The sequence below is a fragment of the Monodon monoceros genome, unplaced genomic scaffold (genome assembly GCF_005190385.1).
Source record: "Monodon monoceros isolate NGI ecotype Baffin Bay Population unplaced genomic scaffold, NGI_Narwhal_1 Super_Scaffold_7, whole genome shotgun sequence".
Taxonomy (NCBI): Eukaryota; Metazoa; Chordata; class Mammalia; order Artiodactyla; family Monodontidae; genus Monodon; species Monodon monoceros.
The window spans coordinates 84,176,109-84,200,362 of NW_021703784.1; the positions used below are offsets into that span (position 1 = coordinate 84,176,109).

Sequence of the window (24,254 nt, forward strand, 5' to 3'; positions counted from 1 at the left end):
GGTTACTGGATATTTAAAGGATCATTGTGTTTTATAAAGAGAGAGGTAGAAGTAGTATAGAATAGTGTGTGTGTGTGTGTGTGTGTGTGCACATTTTATTTTTCCTTTCTTTTTTTTAAACTTTAAGTATGCAGTCTATGTGTTGGGTTAATTTTTCTTTTTTTGTAATTACACCCAGTGTTTTCTCTAACTTTATTATTTGTCAGGAGGTAGTGATTTAGTCAGGGGGAGGTAAAACTTAAGATTTGGGGTTTTTTTTTCCCTCCCTCTGGATAACCAGTTAACCCCAGGGATGTTTTGGCCAATGCAAGGGTGAAACAAGGACAGTAAGTTTTATTTTTTAAATGTCTTCGCAATTATCAAATCATGCATATTAATTTCTAAAACAATGAAATAAACCAGTTTTACAAGTTGCAAAATATACTTCAGCTTGGCAAGTTTATACACTCTCATTTTTTTTTCTTTTTTTAATTGAGGTATAGTTGATATACAGTATTATAACACTCTCATTTACTTGATGAACTAAAACTTTAGTATTAGTCGCTACAGATGAAAATGTCAGTGGCTTTCTGATCTTTACCAAAGGCACCCCATTACAATTTCATTTCATTCATTATGCCCTTTTTAAAACTGGACAATTACAACACTGAGCGTTTGAAATTTTAAGCCTGTCACACACTCCTACTATTTATATAATGCCAAACACTGGCTAGAAAAGTTTTTCTCCACTGAATTAATTTTCTTAAAAAGTCATTTTGGCAATTTTAGATGCTCCATAGACATAACTTTGTAACATGTCAGTGGGGTAGCGTCTCACATTCCCAGCATCTTTCATGCTGGGCAAATGCACTTCTGGTGTATTTCCAGTGTGTGTGATTATGAGTCATGTGACCACCTTTTGAGAAGGCTTCCTACTAGGCTGATCTTGTCATGGACTGTTATATAATATACTCCTCCCTCCAAAATCACTGAAGACAGGTTAAGTTTTTTCAACGAACAGTTCTCTCAGACAAGATGTATGAGGCCATAGACTCTAGTAAAATAAGAATAATACTGGAATTCATAGACCGTGGTCTGGTCCTAACTTTGTACCAACCTGGCTATATGATTTTGAGCAAATCAAAGCTTCTTTGAGCCCCAGTTTTCCCATCTGAAAAGCTAAAGTATCCGGCCATTTGATTTCTAATATCCCTTTCAAGAGTATCAGTGGTGTCTCTCCTTCCTGCTTTCCTTTTCTACCTTCTCTCCCACATGTATATGCTCTTAAGGTAGAAAGATATGTGTTGGTAAGGAAATTAATTGAACAATAACAGCTCACAATTGACATTCTTCTCACAGCCCGGGCACCCCCTACTAGTACAACGGAAGAAACAGCTACCCAGAAAGAGCAGTGGTTTGAGAATGGATGGCCTGGGGAATATCCCCAAATGCCAAAAGAAGACTCTCATTCAACAGCAGGGACAACTGGTAATGGATGGTTTCACAGGCAGACTTGGGTGAAAACTTCCTCTGGGGTTAAGTACTGGGCATTGAAGACAGTGAACAAGAAGAGTTTGAAGGAAATGTCACAAGGTGTTACAGTTCCTTAATCACTTACCATTCAGTCAACACAGAGCCAACCCTTAAGTGCGCGTAACAAATCACCAGAACAGAAATGGATACAGGCACATAAGGAGACACAGAGAATATGCCCTTACGTACGTCACTTTCAGATCTAATTTTGGGCATCCCCTAGTAAGAGGATGCAGGGACTCTGATCTTATAAAATACTCCCTTTGCTTTTGTAAAGGAATCTGCTCTATGATATGGGTCCAGGCTTTACAACACAGTTCTGTGAAACCGTGGGCTTGTTAGAAAGCTTTTGGTCAGAACCTCAGTAGTCAAAGAAATGGAGCCAGACATTTTGAGAAAAACACCTGTCTGGTGTCATTTGGCCCTTTGTCATGTTTATTTGGAGATTTCTCCTTGAATGTACAATGTTTTCTTCTTAGATTTATAAAAAACACCTCTCCTCTATATTTGAACTGTGGGACTGGGGAGATTAGACCCAATCTTGTCAACATTTCTAAGTGATGCCAGATAACTTGGCTCTACCAGGTCCTGTGCATGATTCTTTTGTCTGTGTGACAGAAATATTGAAATGCATGCAAGATGCATTCTTGCAAAACAATGTGAATTCCATATCGTTACTTAATATCAGTGAGAAATATCCCTGTGTTTTTATTTGCAATATAGAATGTAATGCATGATGTTCTTCTGGTATGTGGCAGCTTCTGAATGCATAGCTGGCAGAGCAGTGGATTCAGTGACTGGATATGTGGTGTAGTTGTTGCTAAGGGGCTACTGTTATCTTTTCTACCTATACGTCTTCAGTGGCTCAGAGTGAAGCCAAAGCACATGCTGCATTCTTATATGCCACTGTGCCATAAATCTCATTGTTAGAAGGTGATGCTTCTAATAGATTCCACTCATGCTTTTGAGATGAATGGCATTTACTTTCATGTTTATCTCAAGGGAAGCTGTTACCTGATTCCTTCTCTAAATCACTACTGGCCTAATGTGCATTTCACTGGGACGTGGTTGTCTAGGAATGACATCATGTGTTTGGACTTCTACACTTCCTCCCTTAGGGGATGGTGGCAACATGGTGTGGGTAAAGAACTATTTCTCCTCCATCTTCACTTGATGTCTATAACTTCTCATCTACCCACTGGAGAAGTCGTTAATGCTTTTGCGACCTCTAGTTCACATGCTGATTGCTAGGGAAAATGAGCATGAATGAACCTATACCTGCTAAAACATTCTGCAACTTCCTGGCCCTCTATATCCGGAAGACGGTTTCATTGTCTTGTATAGAAAATAAAGTCTTTAAAAAATCAGTGTATCCCTGGCCAAATGTCAACTAACACTTTTGACAATTGCTTGAACTGCATTGTCACAGCAGCCTCAGCCCGTGACAGCCATCAAAATCAAAGAGTGACAGTGCAGAGCCAAGAGGACCGTTCCTGGACTTATTTCTTCGACCCAGTCTCACATCCAATGGGACGAGGTCATCAAACAGAAAGAAGGATGGGTAATAATCTCCGAGCTTTTTTATATATTATGTTTTTGAAAGCCCTCAAATGGCTCTTCTCCTAGAAATATGCCCTTGGCTTTAGACCAGTCTGCTTTCCTAAGGAACTTTTAAGTTTCTTCAAAAATTAGTTTTCTTGGTAAGAGTGATATGCATCTGAATCTGAAATCCTAGGTGAGAGTGGAGAATTTGGCGGGAAGGTTAAAGAAGGATTGGTCCTAAAATGATGGGAGGGGAAGTCATTTCCTCTGAAGAGGAGGAGTTTCAAGATTTCTTTTCCATTTACTTCTAAGTGCAGGGTTTTAAAAAGAGTGAAGTGATGGATTCAGTGACTGTCTCCATTATAGACCCAAAGATAAAACTTGTCTTTGGTAGAGAAATCTTAGAGATCAAACACTGATGAGTACTCATTCCACACAAGTAACTAAAAGGCTCAGAAAACGGTATTAATTACTCTTGCGCACTTAGAAATAAATACTATACCCAGTGACTTAGGATTTAGACCACTCTTGTCCATCAATAAATGTTCATGAATTTAATGAATGGACAACTTTTACACAAGATGGAATCCTTGTTTTCTTAATTAGCATTCTTATTTACCTATAAGCAATTCAAAAACAGAATTAAACAAGAGAGAGTAAGAAAATACTAGCTGGAGTTATGCAAGAATGGAAGATTGTTATTTTATTTGACAAATTTTTATATTTAAAAGGGATTTTTCCTTTATCAGAACCAGATGACAACGTTCCTGAGAGAATCTGAAAGAATTGGTAGCAGGTGGTGCCCCACTTTTCTCAGTGTTTATGAAGTGGAAGAATCCATGTTTTATCTTTGGGAAGAATCCTTACTATATCCATGAATAGAATTATGCAAGTTTTATTTATTTATTTTTAATTTAACAAGATGTCTTGATCACAGAAATGTAACATTCCAAAAAGGGAGATCAACCAAAAGAACCAATATGGGGATATGAATTTTCAGTCGTAGCATTAAATATATTATTTGGGTCCAAACTCCCAAGGGTATACGTGACACAAAACTACTGAAATGAGTTCTCAGTATGCAATGATAATGTCTCTTGGTATTGAGTTAAACAAAGTTATCTCCAAAATCAATCCAACAGTTTCTATGGTTTCATTTCTCCAGAACACCCTAACTATGTTGTACCCAAATATTAGTGATCATGTATCCCTTAAAGTACAATCGTCTTAAATACTGCTAATAGAATTGTATTTAATAGCTAAAGTATTAATACTTTATGTGCAATGCTTCACGGAGACAAACAATGTACGCTTAATTCATGGTCCATGCTCTTAAGGAACTTAAAAGTTAGCCAGGAAAAGAAAACAGTCAGCTTCAAAATAGATCTAACAGTACAATAAAATAAGTAATAGATGTCAAATGAATATTGCTAGCAATAAACACAAAATAAACTCAGAGGACCCCCTGGAGAACATCAGAGAGATGTAGATTGGATCTGGTTTTTGAAAAATGGAAAAAACCCTGGTTAGTCAGAGAAAGGGAGTTGGAGAAAGTTTTTCTAGGAAAGAAACACATGTAAGGACAGGCTTAAAGGAAGGAAAGCCAAGGAATGAATTTGGCAGAGTGAATGGATCCGTATGTCACAAAGGAAGATGACTGTGAATGGTGAGGTTGGGGCCATTATGTTGTGTGGCTGAAGTGCCACTTGCAGGCCCATTACACATTTTATGCACATGGTGGCTAGAGGCTCTGATGATAACCATTGTGGAAAACCAAGCCAGTAATAGAGCTTCAGAATCAATATTACGTCTCCATACTGATGAACAGAATGAGTTTCCGTCAAACTGATGATGTTAAGAATGTTACAATTGGCTTCAACCATGGAATGGTGTGATACCTCTTAAAGGAAAGATGAACAAGAGTGTCTAGAGACCATCAACAGGCAGGACTTCTTCTGGGAGAATATCCATTTGGGGTTTTGATTTGGATTAGTTAGCCTTTCCTCTCTTTTGAATAATTACTGTTACTATTACTACTACTACTACTATTATTATTATTAAATAATAGAGTCAGCCACGTTTTGTCCTACAAAGATCTTGATACTCTTTTCTTTTTATATGTAAAGGCTGCAATGTAGACGTGGGTGTCTAATATTCCACTGTTTCCCTCCGGAGTCATCTGGAGCACATTAAATCTCCCCAGAGGCAGCAGTGTGGGTGGTCTTTGAATCCAAGAGCCAGCAATAGTGATGGTGTTTGTGGTTTGTGTGACCTCTATTTCACTCAGGACTTATTTCAGCAAAATCGATTTGTGATAGTTATTAGAAACAGCTTCTATAAATATTTCAGTGAAATTTCTGTACCACTCAACATTGTACATGTTACATTCCAAAGACATTTCCTACTTGCGTTTATAGGAAGAATGATTCACTGACATCCATTGCTTCTTATTCCTTGCCCTAAAATGTTCCTGTAGCCGCCAACTAGATAGTATGGGATGATGATTTTGTGTTTTAGTTGTACGTTCACTTTGTGAAGCGAAAGAGGAGCAAATGAGGGAAAGGGCTGTAACAAAAGCTTTTGTGCCACGTCAAGGGGATATGACAAAATGGTGCCTGAACCAGTGCACTTTGTCTTTTCTGCATGTGTCAGATCACTTGTGTAGAATGGGACAAGTCACACGTGGGTTATATTTCCATCTGCCTGCAAGGCTTGGGAGACCCGTCATGTGCTCATCTAGCATTCTTCCAGATTCAGCAAAAAAAAAAAAAAAAATTGTAGCTTTCATACACCTCAGCCTTTAAATGAAAACCAGTTACTTCTTGGGATGCTCTTTTGGAGAGATGATAATCCGTTTCAGTTCTGGAGACATGAATCAGTATGTGCTTTCTTTCCTCTTATACAGGTTTGAATATAAGAATAATTTGTCTCTAGACCATAAACAACCCTCAGATAGTAGTTAGGAAATCAAGCAATAACGCTGATTTAATTCCTTCAGATGTGGACACCAGCCATAGTACAACGCTTCAGCCTTCTGCAGATCCAAACACAGGTTTGGTGGAAGACTTGGACAGGACAGGACCTCTTTCAGTGACAACTCGTAAGGATAATGACACTCGGTCTCTGTTGATCTGTGTTCCTGCTTCAGCTCTTGCTCTCCTCGGACCCGATGCAGGGCTTGGGCTTGGTGATGGGACAGCACATTCAGGGCTTGGTGATGGTACAGCACATTCAGTGCTGCGTGGCTCAGCTCAGCTCAGAACATAAAAGCTGTCTTCATTTTCTATATTTTCTTGATGGTTCTTTAAATCTGATTATACCTTCATTTGTGGTGCTTTCCAGATTCAATGACTTTATGTTGAAACATAAAAAAAAGGATGTGGGGCTCCATTCCACTTGATTTTCCTTTTCTGAGTAGTTATGTCAGTGAAATTTAAGACCACAGCTAGGACAGTGGTGTCTCTATGCTTTAACTGACCAGCTCCTTTAGATTCCCATCTTTCAATCAAGGCAGAAGAGGGGTAGCCTTTTTTCAGTGGTTGTAAAAACATGTTTTGGGGCCAGATAATCACAGAGAGTAGGGAAGTCACATCAGCCCACAGAGGAGGAGCAAATATGTTGTTGACAATTGACATGGGTTGCAGGGCCCGGGAACAAAAGAGGAACAGTTGCTATATCTCTTCCTATCGCTAAACATCTGGTAGAAACAATGCTAAACTTCTAGTAGCCTTAATGTCCACCACAGATATAGGGCTATCCTAGATATCACCATAAAGTCATTCATAATTTCTTGACTGAATATGAAAGAAATCCAGAATTAAGAGGGCCTCATTTCACTGTTGGCTACACATAATGGGCAGAGTCTTTTCATGTGAGCCCTTTTAGGCAAAGGGAAAAATCAGCAAGGACGTGTTAATTGTCAAGAATGTAAATAAGCCAGTGTTAAGCGTCACAGCAGATGCAGATAAGCCTGAAAATGCTCCTTGACCATGGAGGGTCTCATATTCCTACTTTATGTCCCTGTTGACTTTTGTTCTGATGTTGGGTTTGCGATTTGGTGACTGTCTCTCTCCTGGTTGTAATATTTACTTGGTGGTGGACATGGCTTAGTGGTGTGCTTTATGGAGTGCTTGCACCTGTAACTCAGAGGTCAGTCCCTTTCTTAGAAGAACACAAAAGAAATTAACTCAAAACAATGAAAGCCATTTCAGATATGGGCAATGGTTCAACCTGAAATGGATATATATCAGTGAGGACCCTGTGTTTGCCCAGACAAGCGTTTCCCGGCATTTCAGTGCAGTGATGAGAATTCTCATCCACAGATGAGATCAAAAACCTAATAAGTGAGTACAATGGTAACTTAATTTAATGTTCTTTAGAAGAGACTTAAGTGTTTCCTTGTATAAATTTGATCTGAGTTACCTGAGCAAGTTATTCTAGATGAGCTTCTTCCTCTTTTGTGGTTACATGTATACTACCTGTTATGATCGTGTTTATTTTCCCTATAGTCACACTTCTTGACACACAGCTAAGGTGCTCTTGATGGTTGATAGGAACACCGGGATTCAAACATTCCTTTTTCTTTGTCTCTGGGTTCTCTGATTTTCCTGAGTGACAGGAAGCAATGCTATAATTGGGCCAGGATGATCCAGGGTGGGCAAAGTTTTAGCCCAGATTTCACCTTGGCATTTTACCTTGTTTATTGTACTGAAAAACAAAGCCAACTAGCGGCAAAGCAGAATTCTGTTGCGCATTTCTATCAATCACAGGAGAATGGCGTGCACAAACCTTGGTATTCCTATGCATCTATCCATCTGACTCCACTGTTATTAGATCCTCCCTGTCAGCAGATAACAGAGGGTTTGTTTCATGACTACAAATTAATACTGGATTCATCCCTCATTGAAACAGAGCAGAGTGATACTCAGAGCTTCTCTACATCACGTGGAGGCTTGGAAGAAGACAAAGACCATCCTGTGACTGCTACTCCAACATCTAGCAGTAAGGACTGTAAAGCCCAGGTGGCTTCGGCTATTGACAAACAAGTCAATGAACTATGGGTGCTTTTGCAGTGTCTTTGGTGGAGGTGCCTCAGTTGGCTGTTGTGCTCTTGCTCCTGGTCAGAAGCTGTGGCTGGCGATGGTTCTTGGAGTTTTCTGCTTTGTAGATCTCTTAGAAGCCATTGTATATTAAATGCAAACTATATGTTTTTAATCTTAAAGTTTGGGTTTCTTAAACTCCAGAGTTAGTGGCTTTGTTTAAAAATAACAGATCACTTATGTATGATTTGGTGGAAAGATCTGAATTATATCACTCTATTTTCCTTGCATTAATAATATTATTTTGCCATTTATCCTCTGGACCATAAATCCACGGCACTGGTGACCAAGAAGCAGTGCCCTCTGGCAAAGGAAAGAATAATCAAAGCCTCAACGTCTTTGAAACTTTGCATTTGCTCTTCCAATCGCAGGGAGCATAATTTTACCTGTCAGCTCAATAGCTTGTTTCTTCCACTTCACCAAAGGTGGGTCCAATTGAGTAAGAGCTCAAGATTATCTAGTACCTGAGTTGACTTCAAGGTAACAGTTCTAGCGGCATAAACCTTATTTTAATAAGCCAGGTAGATGATGCAACAAATGTCTCTTCTAGATATTAGGATCACCAAAATCTCTTCCGTTGAATGATGTCCAGGTGGTACTGATTGCAAAATATTGATCCTGTTCAATAGTGTAACAAACCACAGTGTCTTTTGCTCCATGTTCACAAATAACAAGTGGAAAGCTTTGCAGCAATTTCACGTTCAGAAGACAAGCGCACAATTGGTGGTGGTCTTACAAATGTGGGTTTACCATTGATTCCACCTCCACACAGATAGGAATGATGGCACAGGTGGCAGAAGAGGTGAAAATCTTCCTGAAGACTCAACTACTTCAGTGGAAGGTTATACTCCTTATTCTCCAGACACAAATGAATACAGAACCCTCATCCCAGTGACCCCTGCTAAGACTGGGTCCCCTGAAGTTACTATTGTTGGAGATTCTACTTCTAATGTTGATCTTTCTTTATCAGGTAATTTGGCCATTTGTTATCTGGTTTGCTTTCTCTACAGGGAGAAACAACACGTCCTTTCATATTATAGGGGATGTCTTCTGTGTAGGCTGTGATTAGACTGATTTGTAACATGGGAATGGTTTTCACACAGATCATCATTCTAGTGCCATAGATTTATTTTAGATCATGTTTTCATTTGCCTGTGAAATTTCCATCTATTTTTTTGTGACTTGGTAGTTATGGCAGAATTTCTTTCTTTGTCTTCTTCCTGATCTTGGGATATATTTAGTTGAACCATATGAAGTGGATATTTTTGTAAGTAAAAGTAGTCAAGTATCAATTTCATTTGATTCAACTAATATATGCTGCCTATGTAGTAAGGTTTTACCCAACTTGTGAATAATTTCCATATACTAATATCTTTGCTCTGAAATTCTCTTTTATTGGTGATGGATTGGTGAATTTTACTTTTGGTGAAGGGCTTATGGATAACCTCTTCTAACTACGTTGTACACTTAAAACTATATGATTCAATCTACTGTTAATGACTAGGCACCCTTTCTCTTGTTGTGATGGCAAAGAGATGACTGAAGGTGACTTATTCAATTAAGTTACACATGGAATGGAACTAGCAATCCTCCCTGCTTCCACTTTTGTTTCTCTGTTTTCATTAAGAAACTAACATTGAAGAAAAGGAAACTGCAAAATACCCTGGCTAAGAAACTAAAATTGAACTCTCTCTTCCTGGTGCCAACTGTTCAAATGTTCTTACCGTTCAACCATTAAGGGATATTAGATATTCATGATTTAAAAAAAAAAAAAAATATATATATATATATATATATGGTAGCATGTGTGTGTATATATATATAGTAGCCTATGTCTTTTCCCATCCCCCTCCCTCTCAAAAGAATAATAAATCTTACGAGAACCCAACATGTAAAACAGATAACAGCTGTGATACTGTTACTTGATGTGGGACAGAAAACCCAGAATGAGAATGCCACGTGCTTGGCCTCTATCCTAGAGCCCACATGCTTGGGCTGCCCATCCCAGGGCTTCAAGGAAAACAGTTTTAAAAAATACTAACCTCGGGCTTCCCTGGTGGCGCAGTGGTTAAGAATCTGCCTGCCAATGCAGGGGACACGGGTTTGAGCCCTGGTCCGGGAAGATCCCACATGCCACAGAGCAACTAAGCCCGTGCGCCACAACTACTGAGCCTGCACTCTAGAGCTGGTGAGCCACAACTACTGAAGTCTACATGCATAGAGCCCGTGCTCCGTAGCAAGAGAAGCCACAACGAGAAGCCCGCGTACCGCAATGAAGAGTAGTCCCCACTTGCAACAACTAGAGAAAGCCCATGCACAGCAATGAAGACCCAATGCAGCCAAAACAATAAATTAAAAAAATATACTAACCTCGACAGTATTGGCAAGACAAAAGCCCTTACATTCGTTGGTTCTTTATTCAGCATAGGTCTGCCCTCAGTTATTAAAAATTCCTAGCAGCAGTGTCAGTGTTCTTCTGGAGAAATGAATCTTAGAGCACTGCCTGGTTTCTTTTGGCAAAATAGAGCCCTTTATGCACCCAAATGAATTTAAATTTTAAATGGCAATTTTAATAGTTACAGTAGCCTTGAAGGATTACATAGTCTATTTGTTAGTAAATAAAATACTTTCTACAAAATTGATATTTACATACCCTGATTCCTTCTACATTCTGTGGTGGTATAGACAGATTTTCCATGGTTCTCCATGTATTAAATGATCTATCACCCTTTGTTTTCTTCCAGAGCACTCAGATAAGGCTCATTTCCTCCCATACATTTTTTTTCTCCATCATTTTGCTTGATGTTAAAAATGAAAACATCTGGAATTGTGGTGGTGGTGATGGTGGTGGTGATAATGGTGATGGTGGTGGTGGTATTGGGGGTATTGGTGTTCAGCATTTCAGCAAATGCTGTTTTCAGTTTTTCTAACCATCAGCCGAGGAACAAAGCAGTCTATCTCCCCCGTACAATTACATAATCGATTACAGGTCACCTGTGTCTGCCTTGTCTAAACAAGGACATGGTGAAGATCAGATTACTGTGTATTCCTTATAAGAACCTTTCATAATGGGTGACCATAGCCATTTTATGAACTATTGTCCTGTGTTTTGTTGCTTTAAGATTCCATTAGAGTTTTGGAAAATGTGTGGGGAGGAGGGAGAAGATCGAGAGTTGCCATATGCCGAACCCAAGATTTGACCTGTGGATCCAGATTTTAGCAATTCATAAACTTGCCTCATCTAAAACCTTTTGGTGATGGATGTTTGAGAAGATGGGATTATAGTAACCCTTGGTGTTAAAAATACAGATTTAGTTTTTGGGGAATATTATTTGGAACATAGTCTAATAACCAGGCGCACCTTAGCCACGTGTCAGTTACCATCTGTCCATTTCTTTCTCACTTATTTTCAGACTTTTCCTCTAGATAAACAGTTAACTTTTCTCTTTGAATCCTTACATGATTCAACGCCAAGATCCTTTATTGCACACCAAAACCTTTTTCTATTTCCTGCCTCAGAGAAATCTCTTTAAATGTCTCATGCCCTAAGCCACAGAGTACATGCATTCCCAGTGATCACATTTGTCATGATCCAAAGCATATAGTCCTTATTTCAAAGACACAGCATCAAATCCGCACCTCACACTTGCTAAGACCTCATAATATTTTTGGTAGAGTGTTACAGTTTGGGGATTTTTACTAAAGCCACACTTCCTATGGTCATCCTCGCAGGTCTGTGCTGTCCCAGTTTTTAAAATTTTGATTAAAGCTCTAGACCACTCATCATTAGATGGAGCAATGAACATCATATCGTGGAACCCATTCGAAGCTGCTTTGTCATTGTTTTTGGCTACCTTTAAAAGGCTAAACTTTGTGATGGGCTGTGTGAAAATGCACACGTGAGGAAAAGCAGGTGGCAGTGTAACTGAGCACACAGTACTCAACCTCCCTTTATTGCTCCTTACAGAAGACCAAGACTCACCCCATGACCCCAGCGAGAGGTCCTATACAACTCATGGATCCGAATCAGCTGGTGAGTGTGAGCTGCTTTAGTCACTTCCTGTCATTGTTATTGAACCTGCTGACTATTGATGAAGTATGAGTCAGTGTCTCCTGAAGAGCGGTTCTCATACGTTCCCTGCATGCATCACAGTCACGGGGAGGGCTTATTAAACTACATTGCTGGGTCTTATCCTTAAAGTTTCTGATTCGGTAGGTCTGGGGTGGAGCCCAAGCATTTGTATTTCTAATAAGTTCTCTGGTGATGCTGATTCTGCTGGGACAGGGACTCCACTTTGAAAACTACTGCTTTCAAGAAAACTTCCATCTGAAAGGATCAGGAAGAATTCAGGCAGGCGCTCAGTTTAACATTGCATTACACCAGAGCGATTAAGAACATGGGTTTTGGAGAAAGAACGGCCTGGGTTTGATTCCAACTCCTCCACATGCTAACGAGAGACCTTGTTTAAAGGATCTGAGACTCGATTTCCTAAGCAATAAAATTGGGATAATAATAATTGTCACAGGACGTTCTTTTAAAGACTAAATGATGTATCCTTGTAAAGCATTTAGCATAACCTCCCCTCCCCGAACATGGCATAATAGCTAGCCTTTATTGAGAATTTACTGTGTGCTGGTGGCGTTGTTCTAAACACTTTACATGTATTAGGTTGGACCATATGAAACTGCCATTTCTGTAGGTCAACAGTCAAATATCAGTGATTTCATATGTTTCATCTATTATTAACTCATTTAATTATGTCAGTACTATTATTAGCCCAATATTACAGATGAGGAAACTAAGGCTCAGAGAGGCTAAGCAACCTGGCTGAGTTAACATGACTAGTGAGCTGAGTGGTGGAGCCAGGTTTCAAGCCCAGAGGTCTCATATTGCCTCTAGAAGCCGGATCTGGAGAGAGTACCCTGTAATGACCATCATTACTGCCGTAATTACTGTAATGATCACACCCCTAGAAACATTACTCCAGGCAGCAAGTGCGGTCTCACTGTGGTCTCCCTGACAGTCACCAGTCCAGGTGACCCCATGCAAACCAGGTAAGCCATATGAACTATTGTCCTCCCCTTCATGCCCAAGTGGGAGTAGGGTTACTTCCAGGCTTGAAGATTCACACACTTACAGCAAATATGAAGATGGATATTTACATGGTGGCTTCAGTAATAACCTATACTGTAAGAGCGCAGGGATGTAAGGGCCTAGTAGAAGTGCTCCTAAAATAAAGACAGAAGTCCCAAGCTCTCTGGGGGCCTTGGGTGGGGCAGTTAGCCTTTCCTAGCTTCAATTTATTGGTAAAAAGGAGATCAGAACACTGGCCTCCGTTACCTCCTAGAGTTCTTGTGAAGAGCGTGTGGTATCAGGAATTTGAAAGTGCTTTGGAAATGATATATGGATCTCTGACTAAAAGGAAGTGCTCTTTAAAATCAAGAGACCCCAGCCACTCCAAGTGTGGTCCCTGGACCAGCAGCAGGGACATCACCTAAGAGCTGGCAGGAGATGCAGACTCCCCGGTCATCCCAGACCAACTGAATCAAGAGCTGCATTTTAACTAGGCCTCCCCCACCCCTCCCCCACTAGGTGGTTTGTATGTATATTGAAGTTTGATTAGCACTGTCTTAGACTTTTTCCTCACAGTCAGAGCCAGTTGAATGATCTCTGTGCATATGTCTTAGATTGGATCTCACCTCCCAACTGCACTGTCAAGCATCCCTCTTTGCAGAACTTCCCCATCCAGCCCTACCCGGGCTAGATTTGCAGGCCTCTAGGGCGCAAGGCGAGGCGGCCTGCTGTGTCTTGTCCATCTTCCTCCAGCTTCTTCAGCTCTTGCTTGAAGTGAGAATCAGGTGGGCGGGAGCAGTCTCTTTTGTTTGCCTCCTGTGCAGGTGTGTATTGTTCAAACGGGAGGTTTCATCTGGTTGTACACACACCCAGATCTTTCCTTGCTGGGAGCACTTTTTTGAAAATCAAAATAGGGATTGTGATCCATTAGTGGCGTCCCATTCAAATATCAAAGACTGCTATGAGTCAGAGAAAGACCAGTGAGAGTGGCTGTACCTCTTAGGTGGTTTTCAAGGCAAGGATCTCTAGTTTAGATGGCCAGTATCCCATGACCTGTACAGGCAAACACCTGCCAATAATGACCAAGGCATCTGGGAGGCAGCTAGAGGAAGCCCCTTGGACTCCTTCTGAGATTGGTAAAGTAAAAGGCCACTGTCAAAATGGCCTGCTGAAACAGCCAGATGTCTGGTAGACTTTGTTTTGCTCCATTTTGAGTTTAACAAGAACATCAAATTGCATAAACAGGAGCCATTCTACCCAAAATAACCACAGCCATCAAAATTGCAGAGTCCCCTATGCACAGTCTGCAGTTTGACCCTCTGAGAAAAGACCATTTAAGGCCTGGCTATCTTCATTCATTGATTAGCCAAACAGACTTCCTTGGTTTTTTTCTTGGAAGCCTTCAGGATTCTGCAGTGGGGTCCTATTGGGTAGGGAAAAAGAGTTGATTTTAGTGGGAATTTTTCACATTTCACTTTGAAGCAGTGGAGGAAGCACAAAACACACACACACACACACACACACACACACACACACACACACAAACCAAAACTTTCATTTGGGTGAGTGTCCTTCACAAGATGTCTTAGAAGTTTCTTTTAAAACATAATTCCTTCGTCATTTTGTTTATTTACTTATTTTTGGCTGTGTTGGGTCTTCGTTTCTGTGCGAGGGCTTTTTCTAGTTGTGGCAAGTGGGGGCCACTCTTCATCGCAGTGCGCGGGCCTCTCACTATCATGGCCTCTCTTGCTGCGGAGCACAGGCTCCAGACGCGCAGGCTCAGTAATTGTGGCTGACGGGCCCAGTTGCTCCGCGGCATGTGGGATCTTCCCAGACCAGGGCTCGAACCCGTGTCCCCTGCATTGGCAGGCGGACTCTCAACCACTGCGCCACCAGGGAAGCCCCTCCTCCATCATTTTGATGAACCTCCCGTTCTGACTTTTGGATTCTTTATCTTGTGATACTTCCTGTTCCTTCCAGTTTGAGATCCTTTATTTGTCTCTTATTTGGTTTTGTAGCAGTAGAAAATGTTGTCTTCTAAGCAATGCATGCTTCAGGAATACATTAACAGGCACACTCACTCCTTCAGGTGATTTTTCACAGACAGAAGGGGCCATTGCCCCTCCCACCCCAAATCCGTATTTTTTAATACCTATATTTATATCTATTGAAGATATTGGACGTGGTTTCTAGATTTGTTTTCAACTACCTGGAGCATTTGAATCCCCTAGGGATCTTGTTAAAAATGAGGATTCTGAGGTTAGGGATGAGGCCTAAGACTCTGTATTCCCAGCAAGCTCCCGTGTGAGGTTGCTGGTCCAGGGTAGCAAGGTCCTAAGTTAAGAACAGAAAATTGTAATGTGACTGTGTGCAAGCTCGTACTGCTCGCTGCGTGACAGGCCAATAAATCAAGAGATGAGGTGTTGGGGCAGGGAATAGTGACTTTATTCAGAAAGCCAGCAGACCGAGAAGATGGACTGGTATCGCAAAGAATGACCTTGCCTGCGTTAGAACTCAGGCTTCTTTTATCCTAAAAGAGGAGGGAATAAAGTCAAACTTTTCCTGGTTTCCGGTCAGCCTCCGGAGGGGATGTGTTAATTTCTTCCTTCCTGCAGTCATTCACAGGTGAGGCTGATCAGAATGTTTCCTATGGGTGAAACAAAGATATTTTACCATAATGCTCATTCCCTGGGAGGCAGGGTTCCCAAAGATGGGCCATTATGTATAATTTAAGCTTATAGGTAGCATCTCTTTAGTGATTGACTTGTAATAGAAACAGAGGTTGTTCCCTATTACAGGAACTGCACACAATTACCATTCTTGTGCACTTCTTTAAACCTCTGTAAAATGATGATGAAGTGGATTCTATTATTACCCCATTTTATGAGTGGGAAAACTGAGACCTAGAGAGGGATGACTTGACCCAGCAGATGTTGCTGGCAAGAGACAGAAGTAGGGCTTGAACCCAGGGCTGTCCTGCTTAACAGCCTCTTAAACACTGCATAGTACTGCTGCTGAGAATTCTCATGCTCTTGTAGAAAAATAACATTTCCAAACCTTAGCCTTAATCAAACCGAGTTTTTCTGGGGAGGTGTTTTTCCATGCAACACATTATAAATGTCTGTGGCTGGAATCTATAAATAGCTCTACGGTGATGCAGCGCATAGAGCTTGGCCCTATGTGCTGCTCTGTAAGGAACTCGTGGTTATGCGTGCCAAACTTTGGTTGAGAGATGTTGTTTTTCTCTTTAGGGCACTCAAGTGGGAGTCAGGAACGTGGGGCAAACACAACCTCAGGTCCTATGCGGAAACCTCAAATTCCAGGTGAGTTTTGAGCTGTGAAGGAAAAATAATGCTAAAAGTGGGTCTCTCTGAATGTCCCAGAAAGGAAGCAGAGATCAGCTAGAAAGCGTATTCTCCTGCCTGTCTAACCTTGAAGCTGATGGCTCCTCTTTTCAAGCTAAAGGGTGAATGAGAGCACCACAGCCTCTTGGTGGGAAAGGATGGGACATTTCTTTTTATCTCGGTCCCATAGATTGAGCTCATATTTAGACCTGTCCCTGGTCTGTCCCATAGAAGCGCCATGTTAGTTACTACAGCTTCCTTCCCAAATGAGTGATCACCCCAGGGGCTCCTTGTCATCCCCTGATCCTTTTCCTATCCCAGTCCAGTTACCGCTTTACTTCCGGGTTTTGGGTGAAGCGTGTAAATTTCCCCTTGCATTGCAGACAATGGGGAGATACAAGAGTCATGTTAGGAGGAGTGAGAATATTCTTCTGGCATAAAAACTAAAAGAAAAACTACTTTTTCTCGAGGGACAGTCTTTACTGATCCAGACGGAAGAAAGTTTCAGAATGTGTGATGTGCAGTGAGAAGGCTGGGCCACTTGGCTCCCTTGAGCATAAGGATTTAAGGCATTTGAGGCAAATTCTTTATTCCACTTGGGCTCAGAACTGGGCATTTGTAAAGGGGGATTACAATAAAGGAAGGTTTTTCCTAGGGTTGTAAATGACTCTTTTAACTCTGCTCTTCAGAGGTCTCTAGACTGAGCCTCCCTTGGGGAGAGGGAAGAACGTGGTGTGGGCCGCGTCCCCTTACCTCGGCTTATCTGAGCAGAGCACGTGGAGAGGGGGAGTGGGCTGGGGGGGTGGGGGGTGGGATGCAGTTTGCTATAATCAGGCAGCAAGATTTTCCCCGGCTCTAGTGAGAGTGAATATGGAGCATCTCAGGGCTAGAACCCTGGGAAAAGAACAGAAATGGTTACTTCCTGTCAGCCTCCCCACCTCCTAACTCTACCTCCCTCCCCAAACTCACCTAACCAGGGAGAGGTCAGACAGAGGCAGTACTGAGCAGGAAATCAGAGGAGAATCAAGCTTCCCAAAGAAGAATGGCCAGTGAATGGCTTCCCATTTTTCTTGTTCCTTAAGCTTTAGTTCATTGCGTGGATATACGGCCCACTTTGCAATTGACTTGCAAATTGTCAAGTCATATTTTAATCCCACTAAAGCTTGGTTTTAAAACATATAAATAACATTTTATTGGTCTACAAGTGATACATTACTTTTTGGAGACATTTTTGAAAATACAGCTAAACAAAAGGGTAAAAATATAAATCCCTTATTATCTACCTCACCATCCAGGAATACCATGGTTACCATTTTCATGTATGTCCTTTCTGTTATTTTTCGATCTAATTTCTATACAAACATGTAATTATACACACTGTTTAGTAAACTACATTCCCAACTAGTTGGCTACAGCTTTCCAGTGTCATTAAATACTCTTCCCCTGTATCCTAGTACACAATACAATGGATGTACCCTAATTCGTTTAACCAGTCCCTAATTGTTGGATAGTAGGTTGTTTCCAACTTTACTATCACAAATAGCACAGTAATAAACATCTTTATAGCTAAGTCTGAGGTCCTATATATTCCTAGAAGTGTTAATGATGGATCAAAGGCTGTATATCTTGAAGGATTTTGACAAGTTTTGCCAAATGACCCTGCCCTATACACACAGGAATGTCCTTTTGCCCACCCACTAGTGGCCTCCATTTTTGTTCCTTAATAAAATGTAAGGTGAATGCTCTCATATAGGAAAGGAATGTTCCTTTAATTTATTTAATAACATTGCACCAAAGGCATCTACAGGTTTCCACAGGTCATTCTACACATTTTTGGAAACGTGTTTTTCTTTGGGGGACTTGGAAATCTTGACTGATGATAAGGGATGAAAACAAGAGTCCTGTTGGGCAAAGACCTACAGCAAAATAATTCTTCCAGTACTGTCTGGCTGTTGACTGGACCTTTGCTTGATCCCATGTATAGAGCTGACTGTAATTCTTTTTTGGACCAGGTCAATTTGTAAAGTGCATTTCTGTTTTCACAAGCTTATTTCCCAAGTTCATGGATATCTTTTGCTTCCCACCAGAATGGCTGATCATCTTGGCATCTCTCCTGGCCCTGGCTTTGATTCTTGCAGTTTGCATCGCTGTCAACAGTAGGAGAAGGTAAGGGGATGCTCTTCAGGGCCTTCAACTTTGAAAGGGCATCATTTAAACTTGGGCTGTATAACTACTAAGTATAAAATAGATAAGCTACAAGGATATATTGTACAACACTTGGAATATAGCCAATGTTTTATATTAACTTTATATGGAGTACAATCTATAAAAATATCGAATTACTAGGTTGTATACCTGGGACTAATAGAATATTGTAAGTCAACCATACTTTAATCTAAAACTGAAAAGCCTTAGGTGATATGTCCTTGCTACTCAGAGTGTAGCCCCTGGAACCAGCAGCCTCCGTGCCCTGGAAGCTTGTTAGGAAGGCAGCATGAGATACCCTACCCCAGACCTCCCGTATCAGAGTCTGTGTTTTGATAAGAGCTAAGGGATTCATGTGGACAGTACAGTTGAAGAAGCTCTGCTCTGGCATATACTCCTTAGAGAAAGGAGACTGTGATTATTTGGACATCTGCTTTTAAATAGTGGTTGACTTTTTTGTGGTTCTTAATTCTGGGGGGGGTTGAGCCCATGGAGACTCTTATGTGCTGAAAGTTGTACAATATCTCACCAGGAAGACATAAAAGATATACTCATTCATTGATTCATGAAACACATATTTATTGTGAATTCATAGTGCACAAAAACGCTATATAGAGTTTCAGGGGTTGGCCCTTTAGCCTGTCTGAGGCCCCTAGAAAGTTCTAGAACCCTTACCTAAAGCAGGTATCGGGTTTGTGTTTTTATTTGCTGGGTTTTTTTTTTTTTGGAATGACAGTATTTTCTGCTTTCTGGAAGCTGTCATTGAAAGGATTCAGGTTACGGCCTAGGTAGAGTTCCCTGAGACTGAGGTGTATGAGACAATAAAAAACTTTCCTTAGGGAAGTCTGAAAAACGACAGCTCCCTAGAACTGGCATGTGGGCTGTTTTCATACTGTCAAACGTCCCCTCTCTCCGACCTCAACCAAGGCCTATTGTTTTGGAACGTACACAATGCACATACCTGATGGAGCTGTGACCAGGCTCTAGAAATAATGCTACCTAAAATGAAGTGAAGGAGAACAGCAATTCTAGCATCAGAGGAAATGAGCTTTCACAGGGGTATTCCAGAAGTGTAATTCTAAATTTCTTGTTCAACATGTTCTAAAGAGCCACGATTTTTCTCCAAGCAAATGCAGGGGAACATTTAACCTTTGGTAAACATGCCTTGAGGTTCCTTCTTATAAGGCAAAAGAATCTTACATCCAAGTGGGACCACATTGATTGTATCACTAGATCATCTAACAGGCCAGAAAATGCCCCTCCATTTGGGGAAAGACCTGGAGAAAATTCTAGAATCTTTCTTGTTGGCTTTTGGAAAGCAAGAAACAGCTCATTTCATTGCCGTGTTACAGCCCATACTTATCGGAGGAAATCAAATAATGTCGTTTTACACTGGTACAAGTTAAAGAAAGTGCTTTTAAAGTCGAATAGCTGTGTTGCTATCTGTACCTTTGAGGGCAAAATAAAAAAAAATTAGTCATGATAGCCAATTGTATAAGGAACAAAAACTAGGAAAATAAATCTGAAAGACCTCCTAGAAGTCTCCCATGACTAAATGGAAAGAGATTTTTTTATTTTTAGTTGAATTTAAATAATGCGATTTGAGGGAGCCCTTACAAAGAGTCTTTATACTTTCCCTCGGCCTCTGTGTTTTCTCCTAGATGACTTTTGCTCAATTAAATATGAATTTCTTATTGTCAGAAATCAATCCTTTTGTTCCAGGCCCTAGAATGCACCACTTCTGCTCACATATACAGTCCATAAGCTTTGTGCACGTCACCATAGAAACGTTGGCCTCAGATGCTCGCAGCGTGGGGGAGAACTTGGAGAAGCATCTCAGTTGTCCCCAGAGCAGCTGGAGTCCCTGCAGTGTAGCTGGTTAGCTCCTGTGTCGCTTCTCATCATGTCTGCAGCAAAAACGGGCCCCCTTGCTTTCCTCCCCCTCCTGCCAAGACCAGTGGTCACCCTGGCAACAGGCAAACAGGGACACACAGGAGCTGGCACAGCAAGTGTCTCACAGGGAAAGTAGCTGCTTGGATGCTGTAAATTACTGTGTCCTGATTTGATAATCAAAAACAGATTTGCCACGTAGCTAAAGGGTGGTTAACAGCTGCACAGGCCCCGAGTGTGCAGTGTGTTTCTAAAGCCGCCAGCCCATTTCTAATCCTCTTAAAAGGCTGAGGCCTTTCTGCTTCGCGCGTTGCATTATAGAGGGATACAGAATCCTATTTTCATCAAAGAAAGTTTGGTTGAAGATAAGAAGCCTACAGCAGCCATTCATTTATTCAGCAAACCTCTTTTGAGGGGTGGCTACGACAGTCAACACTGCAGAGAAGAGGAAGACATTACAACGAAAAGGGTACCATCCCTTCTCTGCAAGAATCTTGAGCTTTCGTGACACTATTGGCCTGTTGAATTTGAGTCAGCTAATGTTTATTGAGAACATTCTCTGGGCCAGTCCCTGTTATGTTACTTACAGTTAAAAGATAAAAGTGGAAAAGCATTAATTGCTGAAGTGGGGGTGGGAGAGTTAAACATGGGCTTCCACGAGGAAGTGATCCGTGAGTTCCATCATAAAGCTGTAGCAGTGTAGCCCACTGTAATCTCTGCTAACCCAATCTCCTGCCCTCTACAGAGCTGTCCAGTATAACTTTCTGTGATGACAGAAGTGTTCCACGTTTGTGCTAATACACAACCACTAATCACTTGTGGCTACTGAGCCCTCATAATGTGGCTAGTTCGACTTAAGAAGTGAATTTTCAATTTTATTTCATTTGAGTTAGCTTAAGTTTAAATAGACACATCTGGCTGGTGGCTACTGGATGGAATTGCAAAGCTCCAACACAATGCAAAATAAATCTCTAAATATCTTTAAGGACTGTCAGGTAGAAGAGACAGAAGGTCAGTTGTTAAGTTACTCCTCACCCACCCAAGTCTTTCAGGATAAACTCCCCCATGCCCTAAATATATGTTACCTGGGTTCTAAACCCCACCCGCTCCTGGCCAGGCTTCGGTCTGGCATCTTCTACATCGTGTCGTCAGTACATCCTCAGCTAATGCCTGAGATTGAAGGGGAAAGGAGATACAGGCCAGAGGCAGTTCAGTAAAAATTTCTGACCTTTAGAGTCATAAAGTCATAAAGTTGCAGATCCGGTGTAGTTCCTGGCCATACCTAGCGGGGTAGCTTCGCGTGATATGCTCGACTTCTTGGACTCAGAAAAGAGGTTAGCTGGATCACCTCTGAAGTACCCTCAGCTCTAATGTTTCTTTTAACATTCCTATAACTAATAAGAATGAAAGAATTAGAACTTGCTTTTTAAAAGTGCTTATGAAATGCCCGGAGCACCAAATATTGGGCTGAGTTATTTATGAGCATCACCCTGCCCTCCTGAAAGAACTCAGACAAAAAAACAGAGACCATGAATCCAAAGGGAAATGGGGTCAGGACCAAACCCAAGCCCAATATTCCTAAGCCTGCACGTTGAATGTTACCCACTTTCAAAATCAGCTTCGTTTAGGGTAATAACATTACTCCCCACTTCACCCCCTTGCACAAACATTTTTTATGAGTATAAATCACTTCCCCACAATATTTCATCCAACTTCTCAAGTACACATTAGGTAGGTGAACGGGATTTACTTTAATAAGACACCTTTTCTCCAAAAAACATCTGATGCAAACTATTATATATGGAATGGATAAACAACAAGGTCCTACTCCATAGCACAGGAAATTGTATTTAATATCCTGTGATAAACCACAATGGACAAGAATATGAAAAAGAATGTATATGTATATATGTATGTATAACTGAATCACTTTGCTGTACAGCAGAAATGAACACAACATTGTATAAATCAACTACACTCAATAAAATTGAATTTAAACAAAAAACTATCAAAAACAAAGAACATATGAGATCCCCCCTGGCAATCTGAAAAGACGTAAGCAGCGTCCACCTTTGGCCTTTTCCATCATCTTCAGAGCAAATATAACAAGGTGGGTGGAGGTAGCCAGAAGAAACAAACCAAACACATTTCATATGGCTCTGGTTACGTTAACAATTACAAGTGCTTCTTGAACATTTACTGTGTTCCAGATACTGTTCTAAGTGCTTATCCAAGGCCTCGGTTTCCTCACCCCACGTTGTTCAGAAGAGCAACAAATAAAACAGTGGTAGACTTATGTATCCAGTGCCAACCTCTGTTTCAAGGGATTTTCACAATCCTTTGACACTGGTACTCTCAACAGCCTGGTGTTACAGATAAGAAAGCTGAGGTTCGGAGAAGTGAAGTGAGTTGCCCCAGGTCACACAGCGTTAAGGTCCCCAAACCAGGCCTTCCAAGCCCCTGCTCTTGTCTATATGGACTGCATCCATATGCCCGGCCCCACAGACCATCACAAGTCAAGCATCCTTCTTCCCCCGAGCCCTCATCAAGCGTCATGCCAGAGGAGACAGGATCAATCTCCTATTCAGGATGTATAATGTCTAACTTCCCCAAACAAGGGATTAAAGTTTATGGCCTTGGCAGTCCCAGAGGGAATGGCCCATGATCATGAATAATAGAAGCTTTGTCTGTACAACTCCACATATCCAGTGGCAAAGTGAGCAATTCCGACTTCATACTGTTGCCAAATCTCCAGATGGTTAGTAGCCTGAACTGAGTGTGGCAGAGCCCAGGCTTTCGGTCATAAAAGCCTAGATTTGAATATTGACTCGATCCCTCAAGCTAGTTTCTAAACCTTCCTGAACCTCAGTTTCCACTGCTGTATGATGGGAATAACAGCTGCTTTGTGAGATTATTGTAAGGATTACATGGAATTACGCGCAAAGTGCCTGGCATTCGGGAGGTGTCCAATAAATGCTAGCCCATTCCCCCCATCCCCACTCCATGTGTAGTTGTGAGGGTCTGCACCTTTGCTTTTGTTTAAGCAGCATCTGACTTCTAGATGTATGGCAGTGATTATGTTACAGGAAAGAGGAAGCATTGCGTCAGGCTGGGTATGATAAGGCAATGCTCTGACCCAGCAACAAGGCCAAGGTCATGCCCTTCCATAGAAGACCTTCTGCATTTGGATCTTAAGTAATGTTACTGAGAAATCTTAAAGTAACAGTGAACAACTTGCCCAGGAGGTAGTTAAACCTCCTATATCCAGGGTTATACGGCAGTTAACCAATGTTAAGAGAAAAATCAATATGGCCTTATACTTCTAGAAAAGAGTTGTCTCATTCTTCTCGGTACTTGCAGTAATAACCCTGACAAGGCCCACAACGTGTTGACCGGGAAAGGAAGTAATGGGACTTCCTTGAATACGCAAATCAGAATGACTTACAGTCATTCCGTTGATGGTTTAGCTGAGCCTGCAGAAACGGCTGGAGTTTGAAAGAGGCAAACATTTCCCTTCTTTAGTATGGTGGAAGGAGAGTTAGAACTCGGGAGTCAGACACACCGGGGTTTGAATCCCAATTCTTTTAG

General features: G+C 41.3%; 1 protein-coding gene across 9 annotated transcripts in view; it reads left to right on the forward strand.

The window, feature by feature from the left end:
- Nucleotides 1–24,254, forward strand: part of CD44 (CD44 molecule (Indian blood group)) — an 86,648-nt gene that overhangs the window by 61,034 nt on the left and 1,360 nt on the right. For 2 of the 9 annotated variants that reach the window (XM_029207268.1, XM_029207259.1), the window contains 8 exons: nucleotides 1,339–1,467; nucleotides 2,942–3,073; nucleotides 6,053–6,154; nucleotides 7,966–8,055; nucleotides 8,926–9,123; nucleotides 12,121–12,186; nucleotides 16,479–16,550; nucleotides 18,659–18,737. In XM_029207268.1, the coding sequence (XP_029063101.1) occupies nucleotides 1,339–1,467; nucleotides 2,942–3,073; nucleotides 6,053–6,154; nucleotides 7,966–8,055; nucleotides 8,926–9,123; nucleotides 12,121–12,186; nucleotides 16,479–16,550; nucleotides 18,659–18,737 (868 nt within the window). The remainder of the gene's footprint in view (nucleotides 1–1,338; nucleotides 1,468–2,941; nucleotides 3,074–6,052; nucleotides 6,155–7,965; nucleotides 8,056–8,925; nucleotides 9,124–12,120; nucleotides 12,187–16,478; nucleotides 16,551–18,658; nucleotides 18,738–24,254) is intronic. The other 7 variants (XM_029207260.1, XM_029207263.1, XM_029207262.1 and 4 more) reach the window with 7 other exon arrangements.